The 18,587-nt window shown below is 48.7% G+C and overlaps 8 protein-coding genes across 8 annotated transcripts; 4 read left to right on the top strand and 4 right to left on the bottom strand.

Annotated features, from left to right (window-relative positions):
- Window positions 1-189: 189 nt before the first annotated feature.
- Window positions 190-708, top strand: AO090003000944 (uncharacterized protein; the record flags this gene model as incomplete). Its single annotated transcript, XM_023235104.1, has 3 exons — window positions 190-329; window positions 488-565; window positions 594-708. The coding sequence occupies 3 exons, from the start codon at window positions 190-192 to the stop codon at window positions 706-708; spliced, it is 333 nt and encodes a 110-aa protein (XP_023090155.1).
- A 329-nt stretch (window positions 709-1,037) lies between these two features.
- On the bottom strand, window positions 1,038-2,776 carry AO090003000943 (3-oxoacid CoA-transferase; the record flags this gene model as incomplete). Its single annotated transcript, XM_001820007.3, has 5 exons — window positions 1,038-1,363; window positions 1,420-1,764; window positions 1,823-2,209; window positions 2,262-2,456; window positions 2,515-2,776. The coding sequence occupies 5 exons, from the start codon at window positions 2,774-2,776 to the stop codon at window positions 1,038-1,040; spliced, it is 1,515 nt and encodes a 504-aa protein (XP_001820059.1).
- Window positions 2,777-3,634: 858 nt separating this feature from the next.
- Window positions 3,635-5,147, bottom strand: AO090003000942 (class I SAM-dependent methyltransferase; the record flags this gene model as incomplete). The annotated part of the gene is made up of 6 exons (XM_023235103.1): window positions 3,635-3,865; window positions 3,920-4,274; window positions 4,352-4,408; window positions 4,468-4,625; window positions 4,681-4,803; window positions 5,079-5,147. The coding sequence occupies 6 exons, from the start codon at window positions 5,145-5,147 to the stop codon at window positions 3,635-3,637; spliced, it is 993 nt and encodes a 330-aa protein (XP_023090154.1).
- A 2,098-nt stretch (window positions 5,148-7,245) lies between these two features.
- On the top strand, window positions 7,246-10,154 carry AO090003000941 (uncharacterized protein; the record flags this gene model as incomplete). The annotated part of the gene is made up of 5 exons (XM_023235102.1): window positions 7,246-7,321; window positions 7,375-7,429; window positions 7,532-8,609; window positions 8,941-8,995; window positions 9,220-10,154. The coding sequence occupies 5 exons, from the start codon at window positions 7,246-7,248 to the stop codon at window positions 10,152-10,154; spliced, it is 2,199 nt and encodes a 732-aa protein (XP_023090153.1).
- Window positions 10,155-11,823: 1,669 nt separating this feature from the next.
- On the bottom strand, window positions 11,824-13,195 carry AO090003000940 (NAD(P)/FAD-dependent oxidoreductase; the record flags this gene model as incomplete). Its single annotated transcript, XM_001820004.3, has 3 exons — window positions 11,824-12,819; window positions 12,907-13,032; window positions 13,097-13,195. The coding sequence occupies 3 exons, from the start codon at window positions 13,193-13,195 to the stop codon at window positions 11,824-11,826; spliced, it is 1,221 nt and encodes a 406-aa protein (XP_001820056.3).
- Window positions 13,196-13,592: 397 nt separating this feature from the next.
- On the bottom strand, window positions 13,593-15,783 carry AO090003000939 (putative GARP complex subunit (Sac2); the record flags this gene model as incomplete). Its single annotated transcript, XM_001820003.3, has 4 exons — window positions 13,593-13,634; window positions 13,689-13,724; window positions 13,774-14,558; window positions 14,610-15,783. 4 exons carry the CDS (start codon window positions 15,781-15,783, stop codon window positions 13,593-13,595), a joined length of 2,037 nt encoding a protein of 678 aa, XP_001820055.1.
- Window positions 15,784-16,366: 583 nt separating this feature from the next.
- Window positions 16,367-17,132, top strand: AO090003000938 (Eukaryotic translation initiation factor eIF-5A; the record flags this gene model as incomplete). The annotated part of the gene is made up of 4 exons (XM_001820002.3): window positions 16,367-16,384; window positions 16,550-16,816; window positions 16,879-17,011; window positions 17,062-17,132. The coding sequence occupies 4 exons, from the start codon at window positions 16,367-16,369 to the stop codon at window positions 17,130-17,132; spliced, it is 489 nt and encodes a 162-aa protein (XP_001820054.1).
- Window positions 17,133-17,784: 652 nt separating this feature from the next.
- Window positions 17,785-18,543, top strand: AO090003000937 (TFIIB-type zinc finger domain-containing protein; the record flags this gene model as incomplete). Its single annotated transcript, XM_023235101.1, has 3 exons — window positions 17,785-17,889; window positions 18,169-18,240; window positions 18,355-18,543. 3 exons carry the CDS (start codon window positions 17,785-17,787, stop codon window positions 18,541-18,543), a joined length of 366 nt encoding a protein of 121 aa, XP_023090152.1.
- Between the last annotated feature and the right edge of the window lie 44 nt (window positions 18,544-18,587).

Here is an 18,587-nt window from a genome sequence, read left to right as displayed (position 1 = left end):
GACCACCTATGATGGGATGTGCCATTATTTAAGGTGGGAAATGGTTGCATTAAGCCTTTGCCGACACAGTCACACGGCAACAGCAAATGCAGCTCGACATTCGAGGGATCGTATTCCATCCAATAGCAAATCTGCTCCCCTTTGTTGTCCAAGAATGAGAGAGGATACTACTTACGAGGGTTTTTGAGAATGAAGCTTCAATCAAATCAAGATAGATACGAGCGACATCAGGATTTTGAGGGTTTAACGGCCAGGAAAGTCAGCAGTTCCAAAGTTAAATCAGAAAAGTACCGACGTCGCATTGGATATTTTACACCAAAGAGCTTCATGTTTGTAGCATATTCTTGATTTCCGGAGAAGAATCGACCTGACGCTCATGGGTGAGTGGGTCTAATGATGTAGTAGTACAGCATCCTCGCCGCTGCGCTGGCTGAGGGTCAGAGCATCGGGCTTCTGCAGGCAATCAATTATACTTTCCGGGAACTAGAAACTCTGACCACTTGAAGCGTGACTTCCTGGTTCTTCACAGACAGAGTGGATTCCAGACCCTGGACTCCGAAAAGTCGTAAATTAGCAACATAAAAAAACTATAGGGCTAAACGTCAGTGGATCGGCGTGTCAGGCGCTGCAGATGAACGAAGAAGGCAACTAATGCATGACGTTATTTGGACTGAAGAAACCCTTGCTTGGCAGGATGGCCAGGCCTAGCTAGACAAGAAAAGAATATGGCAGCAGTGAGACGGAGGCCAAATGATGTAGGAGTAGAAGTACTTCTGTCATAAGCGCCAGCGGGTCGCTTCTCCGTATCAGGTTTATGTCAAACTTTACAGCTTCATGCGACGTGTATGTTCAAAACCCATGGCCTCTAGTTGCAGCCAGAGACCAATAACATGTAGCGACTGGTACTAGTGAGGAATTGAGGCGCAGTGGACCATGCACAATGAGTTGCGACTTGAGTTAGAATGTCATGATATGGAATATCTTCGTAGCCAAAACAAAATCAATTTAACGTTCTATATGTGCATGGATATCTATAATTACAACATGGGCTTCAAGTCATCCGCAACCTTGAAATGAGCGGCAGTCTTGCTGCGGATCTCCTCAACAGAGACACCCTCAGCGTGTTCAGCAAGGGTCAGACCCTCGGTGGGGCTGACTTCAAAGACGGCCAGATCAGTGATGATCTTCCACACGCAGCGGGGGCCAGTCAGGGGGAAAGAGCACTCAGGCAAGATCTTGGGGTTGCCCTTCTTGTCGACGTGCTCCATAGTCACAACGACCTTGGTCTTCTCAGGATTGGCGACCAAGTCCATGGCGCCACCAACACCCTTCACCTTACCAGGAAGCATAAAGTTCGCGAGATCTATGGGCAGTTGTTAGAGGCTGAAGGAGAATCCAGGAACATGATCGAAGACATACCTCCGTACTGGCTCACTTGGAGAGCACCAAGCATAGTAAGATCAATACGACCAGAGCGAATCATACCAAAGCTCTCGTGAGAGCCGAACACAGAAGCACCACTGGCCAGGGTGACAGTCTCCTTACCAGGGTTGATGAGGTCAGGGTCCTCCTCACCCGGCTTAGGGTAACCACCCAGTCCCAGAATACCGTTCTCGGCCTGGAGAACAACCTCCACGCCTTCAGGGAGATACGAAGGAGCGATCAGGGGCATTCCAATACCCAGGTTAACATACATTCCGTCGCGGAATTCCTTGGCAGCACGCTTGACGATACGCTCACGACGGGCGGTGGCTTCACCGGAACCTAGGTGGTTATGAGAAATGAGATTCTATTAAAGGAAGAAGATCGGGAACGGACTCACCGGCCTTGAGCATCTCGCTAGGGTCCTTAGCGAATGTGAGCTTCTCAATCTGCTTTTCACCCTGGCTCTGAATGACCTTGTTGACGTAGATTCCCTGCAGGTGGATATCCTCGGGGTCGATCTCTCCGACTTCGACAATGTGGTCCGCTTCAACAATGGTGTACTTGGCGTTCTTGGCCATGGCCTCGTTGAAGTTGTTCATCGCCTTACGGAACTGGCAGTTACCAAGCTTATCGGCCTTGTGAACCTTAACCAGAGCGTAGTCACCGAAAATTGCCTCTTCCAGAATGTAGTTCTTGCCGTTGAACTCGCGGGTTTCCTTAGGCTTGGACGTTTCCGCCACAGTGCCATCCTTGTTGTAACGTACGGGGAGTTCACCAGTTTGCACTGTCCAAACGTCAGCTCGTCTAGCCTGGCAAAGAGATTGGAGAAGACCAACCAATTGTTCCATAAGCCGCGGGAGTATAGAAAGCAGGGACACCAGCTGCACCAGCAGCACACTTTTCAGCAATGGTACCCTGGGGAGTGAGTTCCAACGCGAGGTCACCATTCAGATACATTTTTTCAAAGACCTTGTTTTCACCGATGAACGAAGCAATCATTTTACCAATTTGTCCGGATTCCAGTAACTGTCCTGTTTGGTATTAGTTGTCATTCTGCTGGTGTCGCAGCTCTATCCTTTAGGAACGTACCAAGACCAGCACCCGGCATGCCGGCATTGTTGGAGACCACGGTCAAATCAGTGACCTCCGGACGATCACGCACAGCGTTGATCAAAGTATTGGGCACACCCGAGAAACCAAAACCTCCAACAAGGAGAGTGGAGGAGCCCTTCAAGTCCTTAACGGCTTCCTGAGCTGATTCACATAGCTTATCGATTGCTCTTCTTGAGGTTGAGACGGAGAAGTTCCGCCGCCCTACAGGGCGGAACATGGAGAGGAAAGGTCGCGACATCGTGTCGACTAACCTTTGACAATTGACTCAAAACCGCAGGGAGTATGAAACTGAGGAAGGGAAAGAGAAGAAAGAAGAAGAGAGGGCAATAAAAAGAGATCCATGGCGGCGGCGCCACAGTAGCGACCTCAGCTTCGACCCCAACATGAGGGTCGATACGGAGTAACCAGCTACATTTTCGGTTAGATACAAAAGCCGACAAAGTGCTTATCCGCCCGGTCTTCGTAGACCGCTTTGCCGCCTTCCGAAGCCGGGCCCACCGCCGGCTGAGGTTTGGGGTACTGCCGCGTATGGGACTGTATTCAAAGTTTTCGAACTACGGTATCGCGGAGGGAAGAACCCTCATCCCCGCGGGGAATTGGAGACAACTTTGGGCCTTGCATCGGATGAGTTCAAGTTCTAGTTCAGCTGTCAGTGCGGGCTTTAATCTCTTATTATGAACTAACCCCTGACTGGACCTATAAGTACTAATATAACCCATTTGAACACTTAAAGATCTCCGATCTTAAGAACTAGTTAGATCAGATCGATTGGATAAAAGCGGTACAGACATTGGTCGGAAATGTCACGTATCGATTGTAAGTTACCATTCCGACAGCGGGAGTCACATCGGCAATGGGTGTTTTTTTTACGCCGTCCTAATCGCGTCTAATCGTGATGTTAATATTGTCCTATACTCCTGATCAACTACACTTTGGTTGAGTTTTGTTGGCTGAGATTACCATGCTACTTGGACATTGATGCCGATGCCAAACCAACAAATGTATATATGTCAAACCGACTGTCTGTATGTACAATATTAACCTCGCTTTAAGAACTTGACCAGGTCTGTCCTCAGTTTCTATGGCCCCTATCGCATCAAGGTTTCCGACCATATACAACATGGACTGGAAGGTATAAATGCAGTGATCGATCAAAGAGCTCTTCCTTGATCTTGTCCATCATTACTTGCATCTCCTCTTCACTCCAACCAAGGACTCGCGTGAATAGTGCAGGTGTATAAGCCTCAATAGCTTGCAACTCTCCAACGAACCCGAACTTCCCGATTTCTTTCATTCTCGCGTCCTTAGGCCAAGTACCTAGGGGTATCTGTATTCCATGCCGAGTTAGATTGCCACACCGGTATACCGTTCGCTCACTAACCTTAAGTAACGTTTCTGTAACGTCCGCGAAACCAATATCTTCCAATTTCTGTTTCCATTCACAAGCGTCATCCAACGGCTTACCGAATTTTCGACCACCCTCACGGATGTTTTTCATCCACCCTTGAGCAGTGACAGCCTTCTCAGCAGTATCATCATCGGATAAGAAATGGGCGCTGACAGCTTGGAGTTCAAAGTAACCTCCAGAACTTGTATGGTCAAATACTTGCCGAAAAAGCTTGTCGATGTTGCCTATGCACCCGGACAGTTCACGCGCATGGATATAGTCGAATGGCGCTTTATACATCCAGTCTGATTCGAGGTCGTCTATCTCAAACTGACAGTTTGGCGGTACCCTATAAAAGCTATAAGCTCGAATCACTCCCTGAAGTACAGTAACGAAGAGGAGGGAGAAAAGAAAAAGACACTATACCATTTCGGCTGGATAGGACTCAAATCATTACCAATAACCTGAGCATTTTCGTGTTCACTATAAGGTAATGTGGATGTTAACGCATGAGAAATTGAGCGATAATCATGCATCCTTACTCAGCGAAATCTATGGCCCACAAGCCGGTCCCAGTGCCCAGATCAAGAACACGTTTGGGGCTCTCGCTAAGAGGCGCCAGATGGAGCTTTCTTTCCAGCAACAGAGAGTATATATGGTGCACTAGGCCCATGCGGTCTTGTTCTGCTTCGTCATTCGGCTATAAGAGACTTAGTAATCCATATAATGGGGTGGTTATGGGATGCACTAGCTACCCCGATATAAATTCCTTCGCGATAGGCGTGATAGCGACGTCCATTCTGTTGAGGTTTCAGTAGCTTAAACACATCATTTGAAGTGTTTCTTGCCCATACCTCATATCTGGCCATTTCAGAGGCCTTGTTTCAGCCGGACTAACCTACAGGCGTTGCGATAAAAGCATCAGGAGATCATACCTGTAATCGGTAATGCTAGCGCTTATAGATGTCAATCCACTTGCAGAGGTAAGAGCTCTATAATGCACTGTTAGTATGCCATCCCCTGCTGTTTATTGATCCACCAGAATAAACAGGAGACTAACGAGTAGTCATCGCCAGCACTCTTTTCTTCGCCGGAGGAGCTGTCCTGGGCTATGTCAGTCGGCAACGTAAGGACCCTACATTAGGGCACCTACATCAATTAGTAAAGGATCTGCTCCGAGTATTGACGAATAGTGAGCTTTTTGGGACGTTTCTTCGGACATTTTGTCAACAAAGCAAAATGGGAAACGGAAGCAGATGTTGACTAGATTTTTTTTTTTTCTTTTGGGGAGGGGGGCGGGCGTTGTGGTTTAAAGCAGCTGCCCCTACCGAGGCTTCATCCTTGAGATATCCCTGTCAGTGGACCGGGGAACAGATCAAATGGTATGATGAACCGATCAATGGCTTGTGTCAGAGGTATCGTGCCCACTTTTCTTTCCTTCATGCTGCCACCTGTGCAGTCCTGATTTGCAAAAAGCCACTAATCGTAACGCTTAGTGGAGCATTACCTAACATGCGAGAGCGCACAGGGAGCCATCTGCAGTTGGGTGTTTAGCGTAGCATTCGGCAGACCAGATCGGATAGTTAATTAAACCTGGTAATCTGATTGGATCAATAGGGCTAGTCTCAACGGTCAACGCTGTAGCGTAGAAACTTAGTGATTGACTTTCCGCAACGTAGATGTTAAGGCGTCGTTATCGTACTTTTGTCGCCGCATCAAATGGCTCCGATCAATCTTGGCGCACCGGAGCCCATATATTTGCAAAATCACATGATTGTATCGTCGACACTATCTAGAGAGACAGTTTTTGTCCAACGGTCTCAGCAAGGTCATTTGGAGACTCTAGGGTATAATATTAAGTGCCGTTGCTTCTGTTAGCCCTATCTCCGTGAGCATTCAAGAGTTGCAGCGTTTGCTTGCCAACTATACGAGCTCGTACGACATGTTGGTCACCCTAATGATGACGATAATCAAATGAGCTTGCAGAATGATGCCAATGACCGATTTGAGAACGTTCTCCTCATGAATCCTCATCCGACGCTGAGCCGAGGGTATTATGGCGGGAGGTAATCCAGATAGTAGGTCGGACCTGATAGCACCAAATACGACTAAACTATGGCAATGCATCGTTTTCCACATTATGTTCTTGAGTTCCAATCTCCACCATAGCTTATAAGGCTATACTATAGTTAAGTCTAATCTACGGAGTAGTTGTCCCGAGCCCCACATGCAAGTTGTGGTCCGTCACTATGCTTGGATGCCATGAGGAAGCTCAAGCCAAGAGGAGGCCGATGTGTTTGAGTCTAATCACCCATCTTAATTGCTAGGCCTAGACTGTATGGACAAGACACATAGACCATAGCAGCTTTGATCACATATAGAAGCTATCTTTGTCTATTCTCTTTCAATCAGTGGAGAATTCGTTGATTCCCTTGCCTAAATCGCTTGACTCTAGCACACACCTGACTAACTTGTTTGTTCAATGATTGCAGTCTTTGTGAGTACCACGACAAAAGATGGTTGACACTGGTAACTAATTCCCCATAGAGTGCACACATCGCAAAGATATTGTTAGTAATATAGTTAGTCGTTATTCGATAGGACTAGTAAATAGGGTTGCGGCAAACAGAGCGATCGGCAATTGAATGGCGCCGCAAATGCCGACTTTTCCCCCGCTTGCCGCCAAGGAGAGGACTGTAATTTATCAAGGCTGAATACAGTTGAGATACCTGAATACTCAATGTATGGGAAATTTGAGTCAGTTGCTGAGATCCCTAGAGGTGACTATTTACAGTACCTGTAATTGCTTCTGATCGTGGCGTTGATAACGAGGTACTACATCTATCTAGCTTCCCCACGGGGTACTAAAATGGGGCACCACTGCTGCAGCTGGTTGTAAACTATGTATAATATTTATGCCAGACGGGTCACTGCAGCAACATCCATATTACGTACAACAATAATATAACTACCATAGGTCTTAATGAGTATAGTATAGAGAAAGGTATGGGATAACTGCAGTCAGATTGTCTGCACTGACAGTCAGCAAGAGTACGTACTTTTTAATACAAACATGATATCCAGCCATTAGCTACCTTCAGTAATGTATGTATGTATTGTTACTAGCTGAGATTAGAAACCCAAATGGATTTCCCCATCCCGCATGCCCCCATTTCTTTTTTTCTTCTTTGCTTCTACTACAACTCAATTTGTGCCTACTCCTTACTCCTCTTCATCTTGACAACTTTGACTGAGTGCAATGCTCTCGCAGTCCGAGAGATTAATCGACTATCTGTCCTTGCAGCTCCGCGAGCTTCACGATGGTTATCAAGAAGTGCAACATCTGTGACCGTCGCTTCAAAAAGACAGAGCACTTCAAGCGCCATGAACGGTCCCGTCAGTCAACTGCGCCCAGATCTTTCTCCAGAATGGGTTTTAATATATCATAGATACCAAAGAAAAGCCCTACGAATGCAATGTCTGCCACAAACGGTTCTCTCGAAGGTATGCAGCTTCTAACGCGATAAGCATTCTTTAAACATTGGATAGCCTGCACATACACAGGTTGCATTCGACGGGTAAGCGACTATAACTTACAAACTCCAGCGATGTTTTAAGCCGTCATGCTAAGGGCCATAATGGTCCAGCTGCGCACTCAACCACCAAGGCACTCGACCAACAGCCCCCCGCATCATCGGCCCAGGACTTCCATTATCAACCGTCCAATATCCCTGACAATGGTCAACAATTCTTTCCTAATGTGGATGCCGGCGTTTACTCTAACTCAATCCACACGCAAGCGGTAGGGCCTCGCGACATACCCACCACTGCGGCAGCAGGTCTCCCATCATCACTGGACTTTCTGGCGGACGTCTCGTCCCATCATGCGCGCACCGAGCCGGATGCCAATTCAATGCTTGTGGTTGACCAACAAACGTATTTCGAGGAACCAACGGTATACCAACCGTCCTACAGAGGGCCTGTATTTGATCCTATGCCAAATGATTCGCTCCAGCTGTGGCTGAACCCTTCTGATGCAACTTCATATCCTGGTTCTTTGGATTTTGGGCATGACTCTAATATCGGTCTGACCGAGGAGAACGTAGGAACCTCCACGACACAGCGCCCCCAGCGACATGACGGGCCCTCTGCTGATACAGACGATACAAAAGCCGGTGCAACTATTCCGAATGATAGATTTGCCAAAGTTCAGAACTGTTGGCTGGGTCCATCGAATAGCACCGGGCGCCTCATCAATGGTATTTGGCGGGAGGTGGCGTACGGCAGCATAGACAATATCTTTGCGGCGCACCCTGGGCAATCACCAAGTAGTCCGCCTGTATTACTGCAGAAGTCAAGATATGGTCTTGATGAGGATTGCAGAAGACACCTTCATGCCACGTTTGGATACATGCGACTATACAGCCAACGAAATCGTACTTCCAGCGCTCCTCCAGCTTACGACTCGGCACTGATAGCTCTTGCCCAGTTTCCTCCCGCTGAAATCTTAGACATGGCACTTGACCTCTACTTTCGCAACTTTCATCCGCTTGTACCCTTTATCCATGTCCCAACCTTTTCCGCCAAAAACACTAGTCCTTCGGTGCTCTATGTCATGTGTCTAATCGGGATGACTTTCCTAGGAACACAGGGTACAGCTTCTTTCGTATCTAAGAATTTCACTGTAAGATGCGCCCTAGAGAAATCCCGCAGACCATTGGTTTACTGATATGATTTTCTACCAGTTCGTCCTGGAGAAACTTACGGCTGAATTGGCCATGTGTTCTGTTGGCACTGAAAGCTCGGGAAACGCTATGTCGGCATTTGCAGCAGCCGCTCTTTTCCTTAATCTAGCTGCTCTGACTGGGGTACGTAGTGTCTCACCCGAGGCGCTTCTAGATACTGATCAACATGTAGGAGAAGGGCCATATTGAGAAAAGCCAGATGCTCTATGTCAACCTCATATCGGTAAATATGGAAGACTATCCATACTTCTTCACGCTAACTCAATATAGGTTGCACAAAGGCACGGTTTGTTTTCGGCTACCGAAGGTCAATTGCTCGACAAAAGTATGTTTGAAAGCATTAAAGACAATGTTCTAAGATGGAAAGCCTGGAGCAAAGTAGAATCTGTTAAACGGTTCGTTACCTGATATAACCGGAAGCCCAAACACACTGACCAAGCAGATTAATTATTGCACTGCTCGTCCTGGATGCCTGGCTATCATCCTTCCTATCCACGAGCCCCATCATCGTCTCCGATAATATTCAGCTCATTCTACCATGTAGTGAAGTGCTCTTCGAAGCCAGAGATCCAACGCAGTGGGTTCAATTGATTCGTGGGGGCCAGTGCATGTTAATGCCCACTGTGCTATCACCGTCAGAAAATGTGGAGATCGCACCACTGGACAGCTGTGTCGATAATTTGGGCTTGTATGCAGTATTATCGATGGTGCAGCTTAAGCTCTCAGAGTCGTATCATCGCCTCCTGTCTAATCGCGCAAGCTACCCATTTGCGCCATGTCACACCTATGCCATGGATGGTCGTGCCAGATGTCTCTCAACTCTTCAAATCCAGATAGCTAGCAAGTACGGTTATATCCTAGGGCGTCTGGACCCAAACGCTAGTATCTTGTGGCACAACATGTGTATGAACCTCACAGCGGATGTTCAGATTTTTGAACTGGCTGCGGGACGTGCAGGTCCAGGTCCAGCGCGCAAAGCCCTCAACGATATTGCTGCTTGGTCGCAAACACCAGCCGCCCGGAGGGCTTGTCTACACGCAGCCCACGTGTACAAAATTATGATACATCGCAAAGCATCGGATCACATTACGTTTCATTCAGTCTTTTCGCTTTTTACCGCAGCTCTCGTCTTGGGTTTGTACATATACATGGTGCCCAGTAGCACTGAGCCACAAACTGGAGGCACGCCAATCGACATCCTAGATGATATAGACTGGAATAGTCTGTGTGGCGAGGGCTTCACCAGCTTTATGGAGCCTAACGGGGCTCAATCTTGTACAGAGTCGGATGAGGCAGCGGTGAACTTCATTCGAAACGGGGGCACCGTATATTTCCGTGGGGTCCCTTTTCAGAGTGGCTATAACTCGGCGCGACGCATTTTGCTGGACTATGCGGGCCTGTTGAAGGATACTGGAAAGTGGAGCGTTCGCAAATTTTCCCACGTGCTCTATATCATGAGCGACGTCCTGATGGATATGGATTGAGCGTACTAACGTCGGTCGTATTCAAACATTACTAACCGCGCAATGATCCTTCCTACATTCCAGCTGGCCTGCGGAAGGGGTCTGGGAAGCCGCTTCGAGCGGTTAACCACGAGGCCGTGGAAACCTGAGTTGGGAGTGGGACTAGATTCCACGTAGAAGAACGCTCTTTATATTTGGACAAGTCGGTCTCTCCCAAACTAGGACTCTATCAGTCCTGCGTCGAATCCCAAGTTGAGCGAGAAACTTTATATTCAGCCACATACGGGCGGTATGATATACACATGAAGACATCGCATTTCTACACCAATGACCATACACCGGATATCTTCACCTCAAAAGGAACGAAAATACGCTGAACAGCAAAGAAAATATAAGCTATATCTCGTGTCACTTCGCACCACAACCGCCTCAGGCTACCCAGCTTCTATTCTTAACCCTCTGCCAAAGGTTCTCCATCTCTTCATTGGAAGCCATCACAGAAAGCATATAATGCTCATCATCGCTCAAATGTGATTCTCCTTGGGGCTCACCCGCAAGCACAACTCTTGATAGTCCATGGTACCCTTCCGCATACCACTCCGGTTCTGACCCATCGTCACTCCGCGCTTCGACATGGTCACCATCATCATCTACCCCCGTTAACGGGTGTGTTTCACGGTATTTCGGCAGACTCAGACCATTACACCGCGCATTCGGCATATGCAGCACGTTGTCTAGCACGAGTGTGTTGATCTCACCATCGCCCGAGCGTCGTCGGACACGCAGTTCGACGCTCCCTACACCGAGGACCCGTGAGCCGCCGATCTTCCCCGGCGCTCGTCGGTAGCTTCGGAATGTTGCACGGTTCTTGGCGTAGTGGCAGTTACCACCTGTAACAATCCAATCCCAGCATCTATTATATGTACTGGATTGTTTAGATTTTGGTTGGGACTTGGACTCTATGGATGACTTGGTTTGAGAGTACGGTTGATGACGGTAGGAGTGTTTTGAGACGTGATGGTTTGGCGCTTGGGTTGAATGCGGCATTGTTCTGTGATTCAGATTGTAAAGCTCTCAGGTTCTAAAGGAGGGACTTGAATAATGGGGGATTGAATACAGTAGAGAAAGTGGGATGCTGTTTTGAGTAAAAGGGATGTAGATGGATAGGATACATAGGAGGGGCATTTCGTGGCGAGTACATCCAGAGTACATATATATAGCCATTGTACGAACAGAACCCAGCTCGAACCTGGCCCAGAACCAACAGTACAACTTCCAACGAACAATCCCAGAACAATGGTTGGGGGACGTTGGAAAACCAGTCACAGAATTGGGAAAAGTGTTGACGTAACCGGAGGCAGGATGGCGAATTGTCTTTGCTTGGCTACCAATTAAGCATCTCGACAAGCTTATTAAGGTGGAGTGATGAGTAACGGTCTTTCGTCAACTCTCTTACCGAGGAGCGGATTATGCTCATGTTCTTTGTATAGACCTTGGGAAGGACGGGATTTTGTGTTAGGGCGGGAGAATTTAGATTTTGAAGATTCGGATTTATCAATGCAGTTGTCTATGTTATGCATATGCATATGCAGTGCAGTATGTACAGCGGGTATATACGTGATGGCTTTTTTTTTTTTTTTTTTTTATTTTTTTTATAGATCCTTCCTATATGCGAGGCACATATGGACGATCATTTCCTCCCATACAGAAGACCCTTCACCATTTCCCCGATCGCCAACGAACTCGTCAGCCCTGGGCTCTCAATTCCAAGCAGGTTAATGAACCCAGGGAAGCCTTCCTCTTCCTGGATGATAAAATCCTGGAACCCTTTGCCTGTGTTCACGGCCCCACCGCGTTCCAGCTTGGGTCGGATCCCACAGTAGTCTAGACTGATCGCCTCGGGGTCCACGTTGGGTAAATAGGTCTTGATCTCCCGGAGCGCCTGCTGCAACCGGGCGGGACTGGGCACGAGGTCATTCGGATCATCCACCCATTCCACGTCGGGGCCGAATCGTATGCGGCCTCCGAGGTCTAGAGTCAGATGGGTGCCTAGGCCGCCGTGGCCGGGCAGTGTGGCTGGATAGACCAGCACGGAGGTTTTCGGGAACGACGCCGCGTACGAAAAGTATGTTCCTTTCGCGTAGTACGGGGTACGGTGTCGCTCGGGTGGGAGGACCATGTTATTGATATAGCAAGCGTAGTTCCCGGCGCTGTTGACCAGCGTCTCGGCTGTGATGGACGTCTCTGTGCCGTCGCTCGTCACAGCCGTGATCCGGTATCCGTTCTTTCCTCCATTCAACGCCTCAATTCCCGTTACATTCGTGAGAAACGCACAGTCGCCGCCGCGGTCCTCGAAGTCGCCCTGTAGATAGGTCATCAGGGAGTGGCTGTCTACAATCCCCGTGGTCGGACTCTCGACGATCCCTGCGAGAGCCTGGACCTCAGGTTCGAGAGCCTGAGCCTCTGCGCGACCGATGAGTCGCGTCGGTACGCCTATCTTCTGTGCATGCTCGTGGGTCTTGAGCGCTGCGGCCCATTGCTCTTCTGTCTGCGCTACGATCCATTTCTTGGTGTTGCGGTGTGGGAGTCCGTTCCGCGCACATAGATCGTACATCATCTCTTTTCCTTTGATGCAGAGCTTGGTCTTCAAGGTATCGACTCCGTAGTATAACCCGGCATGGATGACCTGTATGCAACAGAAAAAAACCACAATTACAATTAATGCGTTGATTCAATGCGAAGACGTCTGATCGGAAGGGGGAGTACTACTCACCTCCGAATTGCGACTACTCGTCTCCGTGCCTGGCGCATCGTGTCTCTCTAGAAGAATTGTTGACGTGCCCTCTCGCGATGCCAATTCCCGGGCTACTGCGAGACCGACGACCCCCGCACCAATGACCTTTTGGCTGAATGAGCGTTTGTTTTGGAAAGTGCGCTGAGAAGAGTCAAGGAGAGGTGTTTACCGCATGTGTGACATCTGCATTGGCTGGTCGCGAGCTGGACAAGCTGCGCCGCGGGTGGAGAAATTTCCTCGAAATCGAGAGACTTGTGCGCATGGCCATGTTCTCTGAGATAGGGAGTTGAATTAATCTAGGGGTCCATTGACCACGGCCTTGTTAGGTAGGGGGAATTGTTTGTCGATGGCGCAATTCCCCACATGGGTGAAATGCCGACCGGCGATAAGGGCGCGGCGATAAGAAAAGGTCTTTGTGTCTGGATTGGGTAAAGGTTCAGGCGACCTCTCAATCTGCATTAGGTTAAAGGTATACTCCGTACATGCCTAAGAGAGACCATCGAGAGCCAGTCATACTTTGTTACGCGAATTAGGTACTAGAACGCATATGCAGTAATATCTATAGTATTTAGATGAGGTGTTTTGTGTGATGTGCAGGTGTTGTATGTCAATAGTACTCTGTGCTCTATGTATCTCCTGAGCAACCTGAACTATAGTCGAAGACTCTAACCACGCTTTCCAACACTCTTTAACATGTCGTCCAAATGCTAGATACCATTAGTTTAACTGCTTGTGTAGAGGGCAAAGAGTCTCCTACCTACCCGTTTCTGTTCAGTCGCTAACTTGCCATGGGTATCCTGCCTGAACGTCAGTGAAAGCTCTTTTCCAAGAGGGCAATCAACATACGCTGATGATAGTCAAAATCAAAGAATAATTATTAAATAGAAATCTTTCCCGTCTTTTCGCATCGCCGCCAATCCTGCTCAGCTTCGCCAAAAGGCTATCAAACTCGGCTGCTAACCGCGACAAACTGTTAGACACCGGCTCGTCGTCTCCAGCTTCACTACTCAGCACTAAAATTCCATGCAACAGCTGACCAAACCTCTGCGTAAGGAAGTGGGGCGCTGAGGATTGGTTCAAGTCATCCCCACCAGCCAGAGATAGGGCGGATACAGCACTTCGGCCCGTGTGCGAAGCTACCCGCTTTAAAGACTCGCAGTGAAGGTCCATGATCACCTGGAACCTAGGCCAGAGCCGTATGTTTACACCATTGATGTACGCGTCAGCAACGGGTACTTTCCGCCGTTGGAGTTCAAAAGCGGCCTGCTGATTCAATCGTACGCAAATCAGGACTCCTAGAGAGTCGGTCGTGTGCTCGACTAATCGCTTGGTCAATCCTTGACCAAGAGCAAAGACCGGGTCGAATATTTCGGTAGCTTTGCGGGATATCTGCTGGAAGGACAAGGTGGAGAACATCTCCGTCATGAAGGAGTATTCAGCCGAGACATTGTCCATCAAGGCCAGGTTGAAGTTTCGGAACGGAGCCTCAATTCCATGGAAAGAAGTGTCCTCCTCTGCTACGTATGAAGATATGGCCATGTGATTGCCAGTGCGCAAGATTTCAATTCTCCTTCCTAGCGAGAATGGGTCATGCGCCGCGGCACCAGCCCGCCCACCAGGGACGAAGTTTCCTATAGCGATGTCAGATTCCGTAGCGCAGCGAGAAGGAACAGAGAACTAACCTGATTTTGGAGCCGAGGGATCTCCTCCTAGCACTTCATTCCGATCGCTAGGGTACACTTTGATCTTTTCAAGCGCTTGCAGATAGCGGGTAAAATGAGATAGGTAATACCACCGCATCGTGTTGATGTAAGCCTGCGTGATCTCCCCCGCAAGGGTTGGATGTGCTTTGCACAGGTAGCTATACAAATCCTTGAATTTTACCAAGCGCTGCTGTTGGATAATCTGAGCGTTGATATTTGGGGACCGCAAGGCTCTGATCTGTGAGACCAAATAGTCCCGGATCCTTTCAACTGCTTTTTTCTTGATATCGCTCAGAAGTGGGCGAACGTCCTCGACCGACTTAGCGCTACTAGGGCTAGTAACTTTGGCTTCTATAGTGGCTGCCCGGCTCTCGATCTCATTCAGCGCTTTGACCCAATTCTCATCAATCGGTCCCTCTACAATTAGTCGGACAGCGTTTGGAGAGATGGAAATCTCCTCCACAGCGGGCCCCAGAAGTTGTTCTACATTGCGTCGATTAGCCAACATTGCATTCAGCTGTATGGATCGAGTCTGGAGGGTCTCTATCTCCGCTGAAACTGCACCGAGTTCAGTCTGAAAGTCATTCAGGTACTTCTCTACCGACCTAGAAACATCGTCACAGCCTGTGATAGCCGAATGCAGATCCTGGAATTTATCTCTTTCCTTCTCGAATTGTTGGATTGTTTGCGCGCCAACGTCGCTATATTTAGCCCTCCTCGGCTCATCGGGTTTCGTGACAAACTCCTCGAGGCTAAGACCTCCAAAGTCGATTTCCGCCACCAGCTGCGACGGTTTTGTTTTAAGTGTAGAAGATAGAACAGGCGATTCTGCTCCCGCCAGCTTTTCCTTCCGCTTTCCAATAATATCATTTAGCACATCAAGTGGATCCGCGACGTTAGATGGCCGAGCCTTCGCAGGGAACTGTTTCAAAGCCGTGTCGTCGGCACGTTGAGTGGCGGAAAGAGAAGTAGTAGAGTCGCTAGGAGTGAGTAAGTTGGACAATGACGATCCAGGTCGACTGGGCTGAGAACGACTATTCTGTGCATAGGGAGACAGACGAGAAGTGGGCCGTCGAGGAAGGGGGGAATTGCTGCGACTATCAATTTGAGGTCCTGAGGGGGTCGAATGACCGGACATGCGGTCAAGCCACATCGTGAAAGGCCAGCCCGGAGAGGCGTTCAAGTATGGAGCAGGGGTTCACCGGCCTCATTGAGAAGGGCCGCCCAAGAGTAATAAGACCACACTTGTGGCGAGGGAGAGAATAACGCAGCCTCAAAAACAAAAAAAAGGAAGGAAGAAAGAAAGAAAGACGATGGATAGGAACTTCCGACGGGAAGGAATAAGCGTGCAAGAACAAAGGAAGGAGAGAAAGGATTGAGGTTGGTATAAAGTCCCCGTTGTTCAGGAGAGTGCCGTTGACATCCATGAGGTACCTTTCGGAAGCTCACCAATAAAGACGGTGGTCGAGACGCTACGGCAAACGAAGCAGACCAGAGACACAGCATATCCGAAACTAAACCTGTTGCGGTCTAGCGACATCAACACCCCGCCACAACAAAATACTTTTTTTTAATTCGGCGGTTTTCGTCCATTTCTCTCTTCGTCTCTTTTAACCTTCTAATTTTTCTTCCTTTTCCCCTCTCTCCTCCTACTCAATCTCCTTCCTCCTCTCTGCCTCTTTCCTGCTTGCATCTCTGGTTTTCCCTTGTCATTCACTCCAACCAAAACCCTCACCATGTCTGACGAACAGCACGTATGTAATCGCCCCTCTACACTTCTCTCCACCTAATCTTAATGTACCTGCGCTGCTGGGCATTTTCAGCCCCGCATCATGACCCCCTCCCCTCGTTCTTGCACGCAAATGCGTCTACGCCTTTTCGGCCCATTTCACTTGATTGACGGCATTTTCTCTACATAGGTATTCGATGATATCCAGGGTACCGATTCCGGTGCCTCTGCCACCTTCCCCATGCAGTGCTCTGCATTGAGGAAGAACGGTCACGTTGTCATCAAGGGCCGCCCTTGCAAGATCGTCGACATGTCCACCTCCAAGACCGGAAAGCACGGTCACGCTAAGGTTCACCTTGTCGCTCTCGACATCTTCACCGGCAAGAAGCTTGAAGATCTGTCCCCCTCCACCCACAACATGGACGTTCCCTTCGTCAAGCGTACCGAATACCAGCTTGTAAGTAGCTGAAAAAAGTTGATGGCTGTCCGGTAGGGATCGTTTTTGCTGATCTCGCGTAGATTGATGTCACCGATGATGGCTTCCTGTCCCTGATGGACGACAATGGTGGCACCAAGGACGACGTCAAGCTCCCCGATGGCGAGCTTGGTGAGAAGATCAACCGCATGTTCACCGAGGAGGGCAAGGACTGCAGTAAGTATCCAACGCTGTGTTCACCGTCTGGTCGTTACTAACGAAACTAGACGTTATTATCCTCACTGCTATGGGTGAGGAGTGCGCTATGGATGTCAAGGAAGCCCCCAAGGGTGCTTAAATAACCATAGTCATGGACTCTATTTGTGCTCCTTGGGTCCCTGTGTGTTCCAGGGTATCCTTGAAGTTTGCACCTTCGATTGTGAAGGATGTCACGTTTTGGAGATCCGACCTGGCTCTTATATTGACCACTTAGCCTTGGAGAAGGTTGCGTTTAGTTGGCAGCGTAAAGCATGCTTTGTCATGACGGGAACCGGTCTGAGTCTAGCTTTCACGATATTTTGACGAATTCCAAAAATTTCAGTGGCTCTACCTAATATGCAAGAGCTCTTCTTTCTTGCCCAGTACCATCGCCAACTCGTAGGATAAGCTTCTATAAGGGTCGAAGAGAAAGAATAGAACGAAAGACCAAATAAGAAAGGTATGAACAAGACAGGAGACCAGCGTAATTCTGTAATGGTTCCTTAAATAAATCATTTTTGGGGACCGTGAAGCGACAGTTCGTTGGTAAAGTTTCAGTAGGAGATAAACATCAGTGTTTGCAATTTAATGATTTTCCATGCCTGAAGAGGGAAGAAAAGGAAATTTTCAAAAACAGCTTAAATCTACCCGCTTTCAACACTCAACCACAACACCACAAGGAAAAGGCCGTGCCCATGGCCTCTATACTCAATACCTTAATGATTTAAGAATGAAGAACACCTGTGCCCTCCATGGAGTACACTACCCGAGGAGTCTGTGGGCAGGAAGGGTGCCGTGAAACTCGGTATTATCTCGATAATGGGCTCTGGTTCTGCCGCCGGGGTCATCAGCAAGAGGTATGCTTCTAGCCCAACTTTACCTCACCCGCTCAGTAAACAGAAGAGAATCAATGAAAAGGAAAGAGTCATGCTTACGAAGTAAAACAAGGGCCGACAAGTCGAAGAAGAGCCTGACGACTTTGGGACGCAAGGCAAGACAAATCGGGTGAAGAAGGAAGTGACCGAAAAGGGTGCAAAGAGTAAGTGAGCGTTGCTAATCCGGATGAACTCCCATCAGGTGCTAATTTTTTTCTGTCAGCGTATCGTGGCCGACAGGCTTACAGACTCTTTCTGCAGGTGTATCAGTTGATCCTCTGGAAGCAGTGCCATGCCCTGGTGCAAAGCCGAGGTTTTCCGCCGCAACTCGAGGTGCGCCCTCATTGGTTCAATCTTATCCCATCTTGTCGGCTGACGATTGAGGTACAGCATGTCGTCCGTGACTTGTGGGCTCTTCGTCTGGAAACCTACTTGAACAAGATACAGGATTCTTCCGACGGTGGTGAGATAGAGTTCTTCAGCTCACAGCCCACCGCGGACCAGGAGGAGCCAGATATCGTCAAGTTTGGAGGGAAGCACCTGCAATGGCCTCGACTCGTGGACTCCGTCGGCCTCTGCTACTTAGGGGCTTTATTAATGCGCCTTCCGGTCGGTATTGGGGACTTTCACCGGTAAAACTCCTAGCATGGGTATCGGATGGTAATTATGATCTGACTCCC

This window comes from Aspergillus oryzae, chromosome 2 (assembly GCF_000184455.2).
Source record: "Aspergillus oryzae RIB40 DNA, chromosome 2".
In the NCBI taxonomy this organism is placed as follows: domain Eukaryota; kingdom Fungi; phylum Ascomycota; class Eurotiomycetes; order Eurotiales; family Aspergillaceae; genus Aspergillus; species Aspergillus oryzae.
This window is presented reverse-complemented; position numbering and strand designations above follow the sequence as displayed.